This window comes from Pongo abelii, chromosome 5 (genome assembly GCF_028885655.2).
Source record: "Pongo abelii isolate AG06213 chromosome 5, NHGRI_mPonAbe1-v2.0_pri, whole genome shotgun sequence".
Classification (NCBI taxonomy): domain Eukaryota; kingdom Metazoa; phylum Chordata; class Mammalia; order Primates; family Hominidae; genus Pongo; species Pongo abelii.
In genome coordinates, this window is record NC_071990.2 from 7,064,965 (window position 1) to 7,082,440 (window position 17,476).

The window sequence follows — 17,476 nt, forward strand, 5'->3', positions numbered from 1 at the left end:
CTTGATTCATAGTTTACAAGAGGGCAGGTCATGTGTCACGCAAAACAGGGATTCTCACCCTGCTGTCCCTGGGTGGGTTTCTAGGGTCCCTGACCCTCCTGGTACTGAATGAAAATGTTGAGTATAGAGTATGTGCATTGTTTCAGTGGGGTGGTGGGGTGTATAATGTCCAGTTTGAGGGTCTCTGCATTCCCTTCTGTGGGACAGGGTCCGTCCCTGTGGGTTAGTCCTGAGGTTCATGGTGACAGCTGTGTGGCACGGATGGGCAGCTTGTCTGTAGATGCTCCAGAAGGAGAAAATATGCCAAGCAGTTGTTTCTACCCCGGTGTTGTCCGTGTGGGGTTTATTTTACCTCTGAGTTTTCTCCCAGTTTTGTGCTCTTCACGTTAGCTGAGGGAGGCTGTGTTGAGAGCCAGAGAATCTGGCCACATGCTGTAGCTCTGGGAAATGCTGCATTCCAGTTTTCTCCCAGCACAGGGCTTTGAAGCCCTTGACACCCCAGAGCAGACTTGCTCAAACTTTTGAAGGGCATGTGTAATTTGAGATGTTTTCTGCATCTTCCCTACAGAAAGGAAAAGGTCTGCATTTGGTCCTATTTGACGTGTGTTACCAACACTTTCTCCTCACACCTGTGAGAGGATGTAATCATCTCTCCTCTACTTTAAGGCATTGTTTAGTTGTATATTTCTTATTATTTATTTTTTGAGACGAGGTCTGTCTCTGTTGCCCAGGCTGGAGTGCAGTGGTGCAATCTCAGCTTACTGAAACCTCTGCCTCCTGGGCTTAAGCCATCCTCCCACCTCAGCTCCAGAGTAGCTGGGACTACAGGCGCATGCCACCACACCCAGCTAATTTTTGTGTTTTTTATAGAGACACGGTTTCACCATGTTGTCTAGGCTGGTCTCGAACTCCTGAGCTAAACGATCTGCCCAGTCTTGGCCTCCCAAAGTGCGGGGATTACAGGCATGAGCCACTGCTAGTTGTATATTTCTTAATTTCTTCAACTGTCTTATTTTTTCCCCCCTCTGTTTCTGGTAGCACTAATTGCTGCCTTGCTTTTCTCTTCTTGTTAAACTGGCAGTCTGTAGGTGTCTGCTGTGAACATACCATTAGGATGCACGAAGCTCCCCCCGGAGCCAGTGGTCCGAGCCATTATCACATGGTGCTGCCCTTGACATTATTGGAATGTGCCTGGGGGATAGGGGTGTTCTTGTCTGTTCAAGGCACACTCAGCTCCAAGCTCTTACTTGGATGTTAATGGGACAACTCTGGATGGAACCAGCCTGGCTCCTGGCAGCTTGCTTGTAATTGCAGGCAAGGGATGGGAAATGTTTTCTAGTCCTAATTTGTGACTCCCGGTGATGTTGAGCAGAGGACCATTTCTGGTCTTAATCCTCTTTTAACATCACCTTTTCTTATTTTTGTAGGTTGCTCCAACTGTGTGTTCCAGGAGTGGTGGCTCTGAGGTGTGACCCTGCCCACGTTTGGGCCCAGCCAGGTTCAGCCCCACAATAAGGAGGGCAGCTTGATAACACAAAGAAAACAGGTTAGTGAAACAGTTTTCACTCTCAGTGAGTCACAATAATGTTGAACGTCGAGTCTTCCCATGCCCTCCTCTGCTACCCTCCCTACCTCCCGTTTAATTGTCATGCCCTTTCCAGGTCCTCCTGAGGCTTTGGTGCAAAATCGTGTTGAAATTGTAACTAGACCAGGCATGGTGGCTCACACCTATAATTCCAGCACTTTAGGAGGCTGAGAGGGGCAGATCACTTGAGGCCAGGCATTCAAGACCAGCCTGGCCAACATGGCAAAAACCCATCTCTACTAAAAATAAGAAAAAATTAGCCAGGCGTGGTGGCGCGTGCCTGTAATCCCAGCTACTCAGGAGGCTGAGGCACGAGAATCGCTTGAACCTGGGAGGCAGAGGTTGCAGTGAGCTGAGATAGTGCCACCGCACTACAGCGTGGGCAATAGAGTGAGACTGTCTCACAAGATAAAAAAAGGAGGAAAGAAATTGTAACTATAACTTGTTAGTTCTTGATCTGATGGGCCTGAAATGTGGGATGAGAAAGGGTGCCAAGGGTTTGTCTCAGGAAGCACCACTTTGGACATCTCTTTTTTTTTTTTTTCTTTTCTCTCCCTCCCTCCCCTCCAAATCCAGACCATGTCTGTTAAAAACTGGAACACCAGGTTCATCTGCTTGGTAATGTTGATCATATCTATGACTTGGGAACTTCTTCTGGGTTCCCAGTGCTGATTCCAGTTGGAAGAGATTATATTAGAATATGACCAGTGATATTTATTTTTAAGAGACAGGGTCTCACTCTGTCGCCCAGGCTGGAATGCAATGGTGTGATCATAGCTCACTGCAGCTTTGAACTCCTGGGCTCCTGTGATCCTCCCACTCAGCCTCCCAAGTATCTGGGACTACAGACACATGCTACCATACCTGGCTTCTTTTTTCTTTTCTTTTCTTTTTCTGTCTTTCTTGATGGAGTCTTGCTCTGTCACCCAGGCTGGAGTGTAATGGGGCTGTCTCGGCTCACTGCAACCTCTGCCTCCTGGGTTCAAGCGATTCTCCTATCTCAGCCTCCTGAGTAGCTGGGATTACAGGCATGTGCCACCACGCCCAGCTAATTTTTGTAGTTTTAGTGGAGACGGGGTTTTGCCATGTTAGCCAGGCTGGTCTCAAACTCCTGACCTTAGGTGGTATGCCTGCCCTGGCCTCCCAAAGTGCTGGGATTACAGGTGTAAGCCACTGTGCCCGGCCCCGGCTGATTTTTATTTTGTATAGATGGGGTCTTGCTGTGTTTTCTAGGCTTGTCTCAAATTCCTGGCCTCGAGCCATCCTCCCACCTCAAGCTTCCAAAGTGCTGGGATTACAGGTGTGAGCCACCACACCTGGCCTTATTTTATAATAATAACATATATTATTACTAATATTGGAGTGATGTCAGGGAGAAGAAATGTTGCAGAAGAAAGAATGAAAAGTCTAGGATTGTAAATATCCAGAAAGAAAAAAATGCTTCGTGAATAGACCATAAAAATGTTAGAAATGGTCTTTTATTCCCTGAGATGAGTATCAGAGGGTTTAAGTTGGTTAGTTTGGGCTGTTGTTCCAAAATTGTCCAGGATGTGGTTATAGGGTAGATAGGACCAACTAATACTGGCCAGCTTGCTCTGGTTAGATGATCATGTAGAAGAGCCCGCATGTTATGGTGGGTTTTTTCTAACGTAGAACAATGAGCTCCATTGTGCCTTGCACCAGCTTCTTCCCCTTCTTCCCTGCTCTCTGGTCCTGAAGGAAGAACTCAGATAGAAGACATAAGAACAAACTGAAGTACAATCTTGTCACAGCCCAAGGGGCTGGTTGTTGGTTGCTTCTGGAACAGATTCTCAGGGATGAGGCCAGTGACTCTTTTCTTTTTTTCTAACAGTGTAGATAGGAGTTCCATTTTATTAATTACGCTTTCAGATTAGAGATGAGTCTCTATTTTTTTAATTGCTATTTACTTAAAATAGGAAAAGGAAGTAAATGTAAGTGATCTTGGTGTCATCAGTGGGTAGTGTCACACTTTATACTTTATCCCCAAGGAAGAAACATGTTTAGCAAATATCTTCCTGTCCAGACAAAATGGCAAACAACAAGGCTTTTCTCCTTTTCAAGTGGAATAAGCTTTTGCAATTTTCAGCCCTTACATTGGTTAACTATACTGACTGTTGCTAGGCTTTCTGTGTTTAAGACACTTAAGTAGTTTGCAAGAATGTATCTTTGATAATATGACTGAAAAGAATTCTTACTGGCAATTTGGCTCTGTTTAGTGAATATATTTTTGTCACTTTGCTTATTATTTCCCTCCTCTCCACTTTCTTCCCTTATTCAATTATAGAATTAGAGTTTTTTTTATAACTTACAATTTTACATTTAGTCTTAAAGGTGTTTAACCTGTTCCCAGACTTGAGCAAACTCTAACTCTACCACATTTTTCTTTCCTTTTTCTACACACATACACACACACACATTTTGTTGTTTGTTTTTGCTTTTAAAATTTGAGATGGGGTCTTGCTGTTTTGCCTAGGTTGGACTTGAACTCCTGGGCTCAATCAGTCCTTCCGCCTCGGCCTCTGAAGTAGCTGGGAGTAGTCCTCTTTTCTAAATGTAGTAATAGGACAAAAGCAAGATCATCTTCAAAACTCATAGTATAAATTGGTGGAAAGTTTGTAACAATTACAGGAAAGAGAGATTTCTAGTCAGTTATGTTATAATTCTCTGTAGATTAAAATTATGAGGGAGATATATGTATTTAAAAGAAGGAGGTGAATTCAGTATTAAAAGTATCCATTTATGAATCAAGTATGTAATTATGTGATTGATTACAAAAATTCTAGGGAATGATAACTCTCTTTTTAGTAGTCCATTAAGAAAAAAGTGTGTGTACACACTCATGTATGCACTTTGTGTCTACATGTTTTTTCCCTATAGAGAAATCGCCCAAAATAAACCTTCAAAGACAGTTAAAAACAGGAAGTTTGAAGCACAGTTGTTTTTTTTTTCTTTAATTTTTAAAAATCTTTTGTAGAGATAGGGTCTTGCTATATTGCCTAGGCTGGTCTCGAACTCCTGGGCTCAAGTTGACCCTCCCACCTTGGCCTCCCAAAGTGCTGAGATTACGGTTGTGAGCAACTGTGCCCAGCATGAAGCACAATTCTTCATAAATTTGAAGGGTCTGCTAGCATGGGGAAACATCACGGAAAGATGAAAAGTGTAGTTTTTTTTTTTTTTTTTGGCTGTAGCTTTCCTCTCTTTATGGAGAAAGATATGGGCAAAGAGGCTGGATCCATAGTCTCAAATTGTATGTTTCTGCGGTTAGTCCTTTTACCTACCAGTTGGAAAACCATTTGATTCACATCTTCAAAATGTCTATTAACAAGGAAGGCACATTTTGTCTCTTTACAAGACAAGTACTTTCCCTAAGATTCCCTTTTGCCCTTTTGGTAAGAATTTAGGCTGGTACTGCATGTTTGTAGCTGCTCTGGGTGGTACCATTTCTCATATGCTAGGTCATATCCCCTAAAGTTGGAGGAGGAAGCCATGAGAAATCATATTCTTTCTTGTGTTGTTCCTACACGTTCTCTTTACAGCTGAGATGATGAGCTTGATCTTCAACTGCTGTTGTGGCCTTGTAGAATTTATTAGCACACATTGTGGGATAATAGGATATTAATATCCTAGTGCCTTATGGTAGGGCTTCAGCTCTAGAATATCCTCCTAGATAAAATGAGGGAAGCAGTAGACTTCATACCTACTGACCGGACCTGTAGCCGTAATAGTTCTAGTTGCAAGGAACACACATGGCCTGAAGAAGTAAACTGTGACATGGCCATGGGCCATAGTTTTCCCTTTGTTCATTCTTTTCATGTTGCCAGGTTTCTTTTAGGTCTGTCCTGAGTGTCCAAACTCAGCCTTTAGTGAATGCCTGAACTGTTTTGTCTTTGGTCACTTTTAGGTGAAGGCATGAGATGGGTCAAGTGGAGCCTGAGCATCCTTGCAAGGGACTGAGGCACAGTGTGAACGAAAATTTGATGCGTGGGTATAAATATGAGCTTTAGAAAGTAAAATTTTACTGCAGAGTCCTTTTGGCTGTTGGGAGTGTGCGTAACAGGCAGTACTGTAGGGGTTAAGATAAGTTAAGGTTGAGAAACAGCTGCAGAATGTGGTTTTAGAAGAAAGAAAAGCAGACATTGCCTCTCATTTGTGCTCCTTGCATTGTCGTGAATATAGTGGTCTAAGATTATAGCAAATAAATGATTTCAGTTTTTTTCTTCACTAAGTGAAAGGATGTTCACTTTGGACCTTTGCTTCCCTTCCAGTGTCAACGAGTACTACCAAGAGAAGAAGAAAAGAGGTCAACACAGACTCATTTTCTACTCCATGTGAATGATAGCTACAGCAGGGGGAAGTTTCATAGTCTATCAGTTGGGTCAGAAAATGGAGGTAATCAGCAGTGTGGCGGGAGGGTTCTTCTTTCCATTTTTTAGGGTATGTTACCTGCTTTTTACATATTTTTTAAGAAACAGGCTTTTATATGTCAATTTGAAATTTGTTTGTAACTCTGATAGCGTTGGCTTCTCAATTCTCTTATAAAATTCAGGCTCCCCATCAGAATCACTATATTGCAGCAGTGGAGTTAAATGAAACCTGATGTTTCTCATCACTAGTTTTAGGTCTGGAACGTTTGTGTAGTAGTGAATGAGCCTAGATTCTTAGGAGGGTGCTGCAGGGCGGCAGCTTTCTGGGCTTTGTCATTGTTGGCTTGGCCTTTCCCACTCTGCCTAACCCAGATTAGGAAAGGTAAAGAAACCTGCCCCTTATGAGTTTGAGTCCTGTTGGCAGTGCACACTCAGAAAGGAGGCAAGGTTACTTCGTCCTTGGTATGCCAAGACTTGGTTTAAATGAAAGCTTCCGTCACTCTGGGCATGAATGTGGCCTTTAACTGGAGAAAGACAGTGTTGGATGTTTTTGACCTGAATTACAATCAGAGTAGCCATGGCCAGCGCTCCCTGGCAATGACAGAAGCCTAAACTTCCCCATGATCACATCAGCAATTTCCAATTTTCAGTTTTGTAGCAGAGGCTTCTTAGAAGCTTAAACCCCTGTCCCAATGACGTCGCGTTCGCCCGTTGGCTTGGAAGGTTCAGACCTAACTTCCATCAACACCGTGATGTCAGCGGTCATGAGTGTAGGGAAGGTCACAGAGAATGGCGGGAGCCCCCAGGGGATCAAGTCCCCCTCGAAGCCTCCAGGACCAAATCGGATTGGCAGAAGGAACCAGGTAAGTGTTCACACCTAGTGGTGACCTCTGGTGGGTTCAATCCTTGAGAACATTGGGAGACGTTTCCCAGTTTCCTATGATAAAACCTTGGAAGAATTGGGAATAAAACAGACATACCCAGAGGCCTTAATCATTTTTCAAGAGCAAAATGTTCCTGGCTTATGTTAGTTTCCTTTCAGGGAGAAAGTTTTCTTTGCTGTGGTGTCGATGTTGGTGGAAGTGCCCTTATTTTTGGCCCCACCATTGGATTTTAACTCAAGCTTTCTTCACGTGATGGCCATGGCAGGGAACATGACTGATTTCTCTTCTGTGATGTGGTTTGTTTCCTCATTCACACAGCTGGCTATTTTTAAGTGTCTTCAGATTAGATAGCAAATAAGTATTGCCTGTGCTAGGGCTGCTGTTCAGCTTTCTATCCTTGAAAAAGCACAGAATTTGGTTTCAGATAATTCCAGTTAAGATGCTGTTTAGTCGTCTTGAATTTTCATTGGGCATCAGATCAGAACAGGGTAAAGTAAATAGGTGGAATTGAGAAGGGTTAATGCTGTTACAAAAGTTAATGTCTTCTCTATTGGGAAATAAATGAATCTTCAATGTAAGATGGGACATTTCCTTGAAAAGTTGTTGCTGTCTTGGCAGCATACTGTTGAACCAGAAGGTAGGTGGAGGAAGGAGGCAGAGAGTGAATACTTCTCATTTCAACTCTGGATCCATGTAATACGAATTGACTTCCTCGTGTTTAAAGTTTGGTTTAACTGATTTAATGAAGCTATACTAAATCCTTGGAGAGAAGGTGGTTTTGCGTTTGTCTAGGAACCAGCAATGGATGAGAAAGCAAACCTGCTGGGCTTTTGTGAACTAATTTTCTTTTTTTATAAATAATCCTACTGTGGCTGTCCTTATACAGAGTTCTCTGAGTGTTAATATGATGGTTTTCTATAAATTCTTAGAAATAGAGCCTTAATTAAGGCTTTTGATACAACTTGCCCTACAAGAAAAGTTGTACCAGCCCCAAACCCTGCCAGCAGTGTGGGGGAGGATGCATTTCTCCACACCTTGCTGAAGGGTGGAGACTTGGCAGAGCTCAGTGATGTTTTAGGGTTGGAACATTGATTCCTTTCTCTCTCTTTTTTTTCCTTTTCTCCTTGTGCCTCTCTTCCTGTGGGTGCCTGAGAAAATACTCAGCCTGTATGACTGTGGCCTGAGTCGAGAAGGAGCGCTAGCTCTGAGAAGAAAAGGTTTATTTCCACTCTCATGTGACTGTCCATCTATCCATCTCTCCATCCATCAACCCATTGGACAATATGTACCCAGTTCCTATATCCAGCTAGCTACTGTACCAGGTGCCAGGCATTTGGGGAAGAATAAGACAGACAAGGTTGTCGTCCTCATCCTTCTGCTCTACCAGGAACAAGTGAAGTGATAGGAAGAGCTTTTCCTCAAATAGCTCTGAGTTGTCCCAAGTCCAGCCTCCAGATCAGAGACCGTGGTTAGGACCCTGGAGCATGCCCACAGCACCTCCCATGTTTGCATGCTAACTGGAGGCTGCCTCTTCAGGTGTGAGGAGGCAACTGTGCAGGTGGGGCAGGGCCGCCTTTCATCCCCCTCCTTTCTTCTCCAGGGATCTGGTATCCTGAGTTTGCTTTTGAAATGGAGGTCCTGGCCAGAGGTAGCCTGGTAAATACAGTTCTTAATCTAAAAAAACAAAACTCAGTGGGGAGAGACTATGGGGAAGAAGGAAGCATTCGCCTTACCTGTGGACTAGACAGGGAGTGCTGAGAGAGGGAGCCTGGGGAAAGTCCCATTGGTGTGAGCTTAGAGTTCCAGGAGAGATTAGCCACAGCCGGATGCTGACAAGGGTGCCAGATTGTTTCATTATGGAATGGTTAGTTATCACATTAGCTGCTAATTTTATCTTTCAGCTCAGGAGGTGTGCGCCTTCCACCAGCATGGCTGCAATAACTGGATTCAGAATTCTCCATTAGGGTGCTGGGCGTGGTGCATGTCTCTAATCCCTGCTACTTGGGAGGCAGAGGTGGGAGGATTGCTTGAGCCCAGGGGTTCAAGGCCAGCCCGGGCAATATTATGAGACCCCATGTCCTACAAAAAACAAAAACAAAATTCTCCAGGAGGGCCTCTCTTCCAGTATTACAGTGCTCTCTTTCCTACTCGGTTCATTTTATTATTATTATTTATTATTATTATTTTAAATAGAGACAGGGTCTCTATTTCTCACCAGAGCGTGCTTGATTCCTAGTTTCATAAACTATATAGCTAATGTATGTAAACTGTCTTAATTGCTGTGATATCTGGCTTTTTTTTTTTTTTTTAATTATAAAAAAACTTTTTGTAGAGACGAGGTTTCACTATGTTACCCAGGCTGGTCTCAAACTCCTGGGCTCAAGCCATCCTCCCGCCTCAGCCTCCCAAAGTGCTGAGATTACAGGTGTGAGCCACCATGCTTGACCTGGTTCGTTTTAAAACATTACATCTGGGTCTGTAGACCTCCTCCCATATAACTTGGATTTTGTGGACCTGTATGATGGTCTGCAGCACAGCACTGCCAGCCTCAGAGAAGGTTGGGGTTATCAGTTCATGAGTCACCCCAAAGTCAACACAAGTCAGCCCCACCAGCCGCACAGTGTGCCTGCTGTCTATAGCAAGGTGAATGCAAGATGATTTTTAAAAAAAATTTGTCTCCCTGTGGCTGGTCACTTGGAGGCTTTTTTTTTTTTTTTTTTTTTTTAAACATGTATTTACATCCTGTTGGTGACTTTAAAAATTTTATGTATATAAAATTGCCTGTCTACTAATTTGACAACAACACCCTGGAGATGGAACTCATCCCCAACTTTTGGCCTGGCTGTGAGACATCCCTCCTTGTTATATGTTACTTTGTTGCTGTTGCTTTTGTTTCTCCCCACACCTGTGCCCTCATGGGGTTCCTTTGCCAGCTCTACTCCTACTGCAGTTGTAGAACTGGGCAGAGAAAGTGTGACACCCCCTCCCCCATTATACCTCAGAAAGAACTAGAAGTATGATAAATGAGTAAGACTGGGAATTTGTTTTTTCCACTGTCTCTAGGGTGTTCATGTTTTGTAGAATCCATATCCTTAATTCTTTTTGAGAGTGAGAAAATGTAGAGCATACCTAGTTCTCAGACCCAATTCCATAGATTAGAAAAAAGTTTTGGCCAGGCATGGTGGCTGATGGCCTATAATCCCAACACTTCGGGAGGCTGAGGTGGGTGGATCACCTGAGGTCAGGAGTTTAAGACCAGCCTGGCCAACATAGCAAAACCCCGTCTCTACTAAAAATACAAAAATTAGCCAGGTGTGGTGGTGCACACCTGTAGTCCCAGCTACTTGGGAGGTTGAGGCAAGAGAATGGCTTGAACCCGGGAGGCGGAGGTTGCAGTGAGCCAAGATCGTGCCACTGTACTCTAGCCTGGGCAACAGAGTGAGACTCCGTTTAAAAAAAAAAAAGTTCCTATTGCTCCGAATGAGACTTGTTTGTCTTCGAAGAGGAGCGAGAGGGAAGGTGGCTGTGAGCTAGACATCATCATGCCTTCATTCCACCCGTCTGGTTTATGGCACCATTTGCTTTTATAGTCTTCGGGGTGACTTTTATTTTCATCATCTCTCATAAGCAACCACAAGAGTGTTTCCTTTCTGTGCCTTGGGGTTAATCCTTCTTTTGGTCAGACTTTATATAGAGCATAGTGGCTTAGGGCATGGGCTGTGGAGCAGCTGGCCTGGGTTTTAATGCTGTGCCTACCACTTAATAGTTCTTTGACTTGGGGCAGGTTACTTACCTCTGTGTACCCCAGTTTCCTCGTCCAGAAAATGGGATCCATAATAATGCTTGTCTATTAGTGGTTGTGAAAAAACCCTGATGGTTCTGTATAGAGTTTAGCACATGGTAAGTGCTCAGTAATTGGTGTTATTTGCAAGGAGCAGAAACTCATTCAAATGAATGCAAGTAAAAAGAGGTCTATTGAAAGATGCCCGAGGATAGGAAATGACCCAGAGCCTAGACAGAGCATCCAGCCCTAGGGACGGTGCCCTCCATACCGTTGGGTTAGCATTGACATCTTCCACACTGCTTTCTCCTGGCTTGGGCTTGCCCAGGTGCAAGCCTCCTTGGGTTCAGCCCTACCTCTCCATGAACTTTCAATTCAAGTGCTCATAATCACCCAACTTAGTAACTTAGCCATCCTCAAACCTGGGCACATATCACCATCATCTGGGGAGCTTGTGAGACAACCAGATTTCTGGGGTTCTACTCCCCCAACCCCAGTCCCCCAATGACTCTGATGTGGCACGTCCAGAATCTGGTTAAATGCATAGAAACCACCCCCGCACCCCCTCCCCCCACCCCGGTGATTCTGCTGATCTTCAGAAATCTCTGAGCATCCCAACTCCAAATTACTGGGAGAGGTATCCAAGCCTATGTCCAGTTAGTTTTGGGTATGGAGACAGGAACCCGTGGTCTTAGGGACTGTGAGGGTGAGGAGTCAATGATGCACACAGCCTAGAACTCTGCATGAATTATTTGGAAAGAGGATCTGTAGCATAGGGTTAGTGAACGACATTGGCTTCTTCTGAAAAAGACAAAACATACTGCTTGACCTGTGCATTCTGAGGGAACATAAAAGGAGCCCCCTCACCAAGTAGTGAGCTGGTTCTTTTGTCACCTTCTGTGGAAGTCTTCAGTTTGGGTTGGCATTCCTATCAAAGTTGTCGTAATAAGGACAGCAATTTTCTCAGTGTGGTGTTTTTGTTGAGTATTTATATGCAGTGTTAAGCAGATGCTTGGCAGTGGGCAGTGGCATGCCCACTGGGTGCACAGCTAGGCACTGAGGGCTTCCCTCTTGGTAGGGTGGGCTCTTCTGATGAGAACCTTGTTATCGCTCATGTGTTCTTGGAGACCCTGAAACCTGTTGCAAAATAGCCCAGGCTGGACTTGGAGAGAAATGTATTCCTTTCTAGCTCTTCCATGAGTCAATGCTTAATTTTTCACCATCACAGATGATTAAGTGGTGTCTGTGTAATTAGAATGCTAGTATTTATTGAGTACTTACTATGATCCCAGCACCGTTCTAGTGCTTGGCATGTGTTAATTTAACCTGCATCACAGCATGGTGTGGTAGGTGGTACTGTTTTTCCCATCTTTCAAATGAGGAAACTGAGGCAGACAGGGCAGTGACTTGCACAAGCTTATACCTGGGCAAGTTCTGGAGCCCATGCTCTCAGCTACATAAACACAAGTGCTTATTACACTGATTACAGAAAGAAAAGGCTCTCGTTGACTGTGATTCGAAATTTATCTTCCCTTTTAATCTTTCATTTTAGGAAACGAAAGAGGAGAAGTCTTCCTATAACTGCCCCCTGTGTGAGAAGATTTGCACTACCCAGCACCAGCTGACCATGCACATTCGCCAGGTAGACTCCCACTATTTTATTTGATTTTATTGTATTTTTTTTAGTCAAGTGCAGTAGTGAGAAGAGGGGGAAGAGTAGAACAAGGAGTTAAACACTCACTGTGAGCAATCAGTTGAGATAACTCACTACCTTCGGATCAACCTATTTTTGATTTAAATTATTTTTCCTTAAGCAGAGGGCAGGGTAATTGGATTTTAATGGTTGAGTTGTAGCTGTGCCTAATTTAAATTTAGTTTTTAAAATAATTTTGGGAGGTGGTTATGAAATGACTTTTGTATATGCATATTCCTGTGACAAAGTCTTAGGTCAACACAAAATTCCCTTTTGGCTGGGTGCAGTGGCTCACGCCTGTAATCACAACACTTTGGGAGGCCAAGATAGGCAGTCATCACTTGAGATCAGGAGTTGGAGACCAGCCTGGCCAACATGGTCCAGACCAGCCTGGCCAACCCATCTCTACCAAAAATGCAAAAATTAGCCGGGCATGGTGGCATGTACCTGTAATCCCAGTTACTTGGGAGGCTGAGGCAGGAGAATCACTTGAACCCTGGAGCAGAGGTTGCAGTGACCCAAGATTGCGCCACTGCACTCCAGCCTGGGTGACAGACCGGGACTCTGTCTCTAAATAAATAAATACAATAAAATAGAATCGCTCCCCTCCCCCCCGACTTTTGTGTGTGTGTGTGTGTGTGTGAGACGGAGTCTCGTTCTGTCATCCAGGCTGGAGTGCAGTGGCGCGATCTCAGCTCACTGCAACCTCTGCCTCTTGAGTTCAAATGATTCTCCTGCCTTAGTTTCCCAAGTAGCTGGGATTACAGGCGCCCGCCACCATGCCCAGCCAATTTTTTTATATTTTTAGTAGAGATGGGGTTTCAGCACGTTTATATTAGTATAAACGTACATAACACAGAAGGAAATCTACTCAGCTTGGGGTCTTTTTTTGCTTTTCTCCTTTATTATGAGATTTACCCTTCTTCTCCTGCTATGGCCAATTCATGACAAAATATTGATGAGTGTAGAACAGTGAAGGATTGATGACCTAGTAAAATCATGACATAGTACTGAATTAACATCAAGTCACTAAAGTAACTCGGGTTTGAATAGAAATGTTCCTTTTTACCGTCTTTCAGAGGCCAGAACTCTGCCCTGTGCAGGTTTCAGTTCTCCTTCTCTGACGGCAGGCCTGAGTCACCAAATCTGAAGAAGGGGCGTTGACTCCTTTAATGGAAGGACATGTTTCCTTCACTGTTGAGAGTCCTTCGGCTCATAGGAGTTAATATATGTGGTCATTGAATCTGTATGTGGTTCAAAGAAAGACCTGGGAAGGCTTTACTTCTTTCTGAGCCTTTCAGTAGAAGTAGTTTTCAAAACAATGTGGGAATGGGGGAATATCATACAAATTATTTATTTGCCTGTTTTCCTGATACATTTTACCCCTTCAGAAAGATATTTAAAATGAAAGAGAAACACATAGCCAACAAAGTTCATTGGTTTAATAAAGCTCTGGATCTGCATTTCCTAAGAGCTGAGCTTTTGATGCACTTTCTTAAGTGACCGCTGTGACATTGCTTTCTGCAGCACAACACAGACACTGGAGGAGCCGACCACTCATGCAGCATCTGCGGGAAGTCACTGAGCTCGGCCAGCTCCCTCGATCGCCACATGCTGGTGCACTCTGGCGAGAGGCCTTACAAGTGCACTGTGTGTGGCCAGTCATTTACCACCAATGGGAACATGCACAGGTGGGTGAGGGCGCCCTTTGTTTGGGGGGTTGGCTGGTACCTGGAGGATGGCAGGCAAGACAGTGGCCTCTGAGCCTTCAGAAGACTTGCCTAAAGGTACAGAGAGTTCTGGAGCTCTGTCCAGTGTATGGAGAAACCAGAGATGCACACTATCTCTGGGGTATTAGAGGTGAAGTACCTTGGCAAGGTCTGTGGCCCTTCAGAGTTCCTCAGGATGAAACACAGAGTCATTTCCCCTCTGCCGATTGGAGTCTGTTTGTTTGGGTGCTAGAAGTGGGCAGATTATCACATGTAAGAGAAGAACTCTCCATGAGTAGCATCCACGTAACCCTGCCGTTTAAAAAATATTTGCATATGCCTACCAGATTCCTGACAGACCTTTTCTTTGCAAAAAACAAAAAGTCTGGGACCTTTTAATAAATAGTTAAGTGGCCTGGTCCTGAAGCTTCAGGATAAGATACGATAAAATTAAGAAAAAGAAAATCTGATAAACGTCAGGACATTAATTCCTGAGAGAGAAAGATGCTCACTTAAGTGGGAGACCGCAGAGTGATGGACATATTAAAATTGTTTGGGGTGAACCTATGGAAAATAGAGTTTATAGGCCGATCACACATGTTTTGAGGGGTTTACTTTTCCCTTTTCCTGTCCAGTCCTTATTCTGCTTTCTTTTAAAAAAGTTGAGTCACATTTGTTACATGTTTACTTCAAAAGAAAACTTTATATAACTACTATAAAATTGATATGCTAGTTATATTTTGTTATATAAACACTAAAATGAGTTGGGCCAGTTTATTACACGTACACATGGGACATACTGATACAGCGATTAAATTTGATTTGGGAACTAGGCACCTGAATTTCAAGTCTCAACTGCTACTTGTAAATTTTCTATCCTCAAGCAAGTTACTTAACCTCTTTGTACTCCAGTTTCTCATCTTTAAAATGAGATTTTTTTGTTTTATTATTTTCTTTCATGCTATTTTGACCCCCAAAAACAAGATTTTTAATCGTATGTACATCATTGGATAAGGATGAGGATTAGGTGATAGTTCAGCATACAGTTCCTGGCACAAACTAAGCACTCAGTGTTTATTATTATTTGCATTTCTAAGTAATGCTGCAATAATTTAAAGCCTGTGTATATCTCAGTCTAAACTCTTAGAAGTGAGGTATGGTATGACTTCATGAAAAGTATGAATATTTTAAGAAATTACAAAGCGTTTTGCTTTTTTATTTTCTCATAAATTTCAGTCCTGATGGGTTATTCTCTTTGCCCCTCATCTCCTCCTGGGAGTGTTTTTGGGTACAAAGGAATTGAATAGTGTCACTATTTTACAATACAATATTTTGCATTTTAGCTTTTTATTTTTTTACCACCATATTGGCCTGTTGGTATCATTTATTTTTGCCTTCTGTTTAGGTCTGCTTGTTCTACACCCCACACCCCCAAAAAGTCCTTTGTCCTTTACATATTTGCCCTTCTCAGAATCTGGTCCTAGAGGTATTGCCTGTTCCCCCCTTGGGGGTTCCATCACTTTTTCCTACTGAGCCTCTGCTCAGTGGAACTCCCCATGAGCCAGCTACAAGTTGGCGGGGGCAAGTGGGCACATTGGTGAAGAGGCCCCTCCTAGTGGCGTTTTGGCCCTAACCACTGACCGCTGTGATCCTCCATGAGACATCTCTTGATGGTAGGCCCAATCACTCCTGATTTGGAAATTTTCCATTTTGAGATATAATTGAAATAAACACAGCTATAAAAGGCATAGTTATTGTCTTCTACAATAACCTGTGTGGCAGTGTGTTTTTACAAATAATCATTGCTGAAGCTGTGGTGCTCTGGGTGTCATATCTGTATTACATGAACACATGTCTGTATTCACTTTTCATTTGTTTTTTTACATCTTACGGTGTAATTCATACATTATACCATGTAAAGTGTGCACTTCAGTGGGCTTCAGGTTCTTTTGTACTGTTAAATAATAGTTCATTGTAGAAATATGATAGCACATTTTACTTATCCCTTGATCAGCTGATGGCCATTTGGGTTGTTTCAACTTTTTGGTTATTATGAACAAAGCTGCTGTTGACATTGTTGTACAACATTTTGTGTGGGCCTATGTTTTTATTTTTCTTAGTAGACACTTAGGAATAGAATTGCTGGGTCATATGGTAAATCCATGTTTAAGTTGAGGAATTGCCAAACTGTTGTTAAAACTTTCAATTTGGGGGTATTGCCATCATAACAATACTAACTCCATCCATGAACATGGGATGTTTTCCCATTTGTTAAGTCTTCCTGAATTTCTTTCAATGTGTCATAGTTTTCAGAGTACAAGCTTTATATCGGTTAAATTTATTTCTAAGTATTTTATTATTTTTGGTACTATTATAAGTAGAGTTGTTTTCTAATTTAATTTTTCAATTGTTCATGGCTAGTTAAAATTTATATATTGATTTTGTTCCCTCCAACCTTACCTCATTTATTCATTCTAGTAGTTACTTAGTGGATTCCTTATTCTATATCATGTCTGTATTCATTTTCTCGCCTACTTTTCCTAGCTAAAACCTGCAAAACAATGTCAAAGAGAAATGAAGAGAATGAACATTCTTTTTTTGTTTGTGATCTTAAGGAGAAGGCATTCAGTCTTTCCCCATTAAATATGATGTTAGTTGTGGGTTTTTTGAATAAATGTTCCTTACCAGTTTGAGAAAGTTTCTTTCTTTTCCTAGTTTTTTGAGTGTTTTTATCATGAAAAGGTATTGGATTTTATCAGATGATTTTTTTTGCATCTATGGTTGGGTTGTTTTTGTCCTTTATTCTTTTGTTGTTGTTGTTATTGTTGTTCGTTTGTTTTTTTGAGATAGAGTCTCATTCTATCGCTCAGGTCAGAGTACAGTGGCGCGATCTCGGCTCACTGCAACCTGCGCCTCCGGGATTCAAGCGATTCTCCTGCCTCAGCCTCTTGGGTAACTGGGACTACAGGCGGCACCACTACGCCTGGCTAATTTTTGTATTTTTAGTAGAGATGGGGTTTTGCTATGTTGGCCAGGCTGGTCTCGAACTCCCGACCTCAAGTAATCCTCCCGCCTCAGCCTCCCAAAGTTCTGGGATTACAGGTCAGAGCCACTGCGCCTGGCCCCGGATTTTGTTTCTTCTTGAGTCAGTTTCAACAGTTTGTGTCTTTCTAGGAATTTTGGACATTTCATGAAGTGATATAATTGTTTGGCATACAGTAACTCATCCTTTTGTAATCCTTTTTATTCTGTAAAGTCAGTAATAATTTCCTTTCTTTCATTCCTAACTATAATAATTTGAATCTCCTTTTTTTCTCTTAGTCAATCTAGCTAAACATTTGTAAATTTTATTGATCTTTTCAAAGAACCAACTTTTGTTTTCATTGATTTCCCTCTATTCTGTTCTCTATTTCATTCAATTACTGTTCTAAACATTATT

General features: G+C 42.7%; 1 protein-coding gene across 10 annotated transcripts in view; it reads left to right on the forward strand.

Moving 5' to 3' along the window:
* Positions 1–17,476, forward strand: part of RREB1 (ras responsive element binding protein 1) — a 144,056-nt gene that overhangs the window by 67,864 nt on the left and 58,716 nt on the right. For all 10 annotated transcript variants that reach the window (XM_024248423.3, XM_063725326.1, XM_054557168.2 and 7 more), the window contains 5 exons: positions 1,428–1,546; positions 5,872–5,995; positions 6,621–6,833; positions 12,188–12,277; positions 13,856–14,019. In XM_024248423.3, the coding sequence (XP_024104191.3) occupies positions 6,663–6,833; positions 12,188–12,277; positions 13,856–14,019 (425 nt within the window). In that variant the 5' untranslated portion in view covers positions 1,428–1,546; positions 5,872–5,995; positions 6,621–6,662. The remainder of the gene's footprint in view (positions 1–1,427; positions 1,547–5,871; positions 5,996–6,620; positions 6,834–12,187; positions 12,278–13,855; positions 14,020–17,476) is intronic.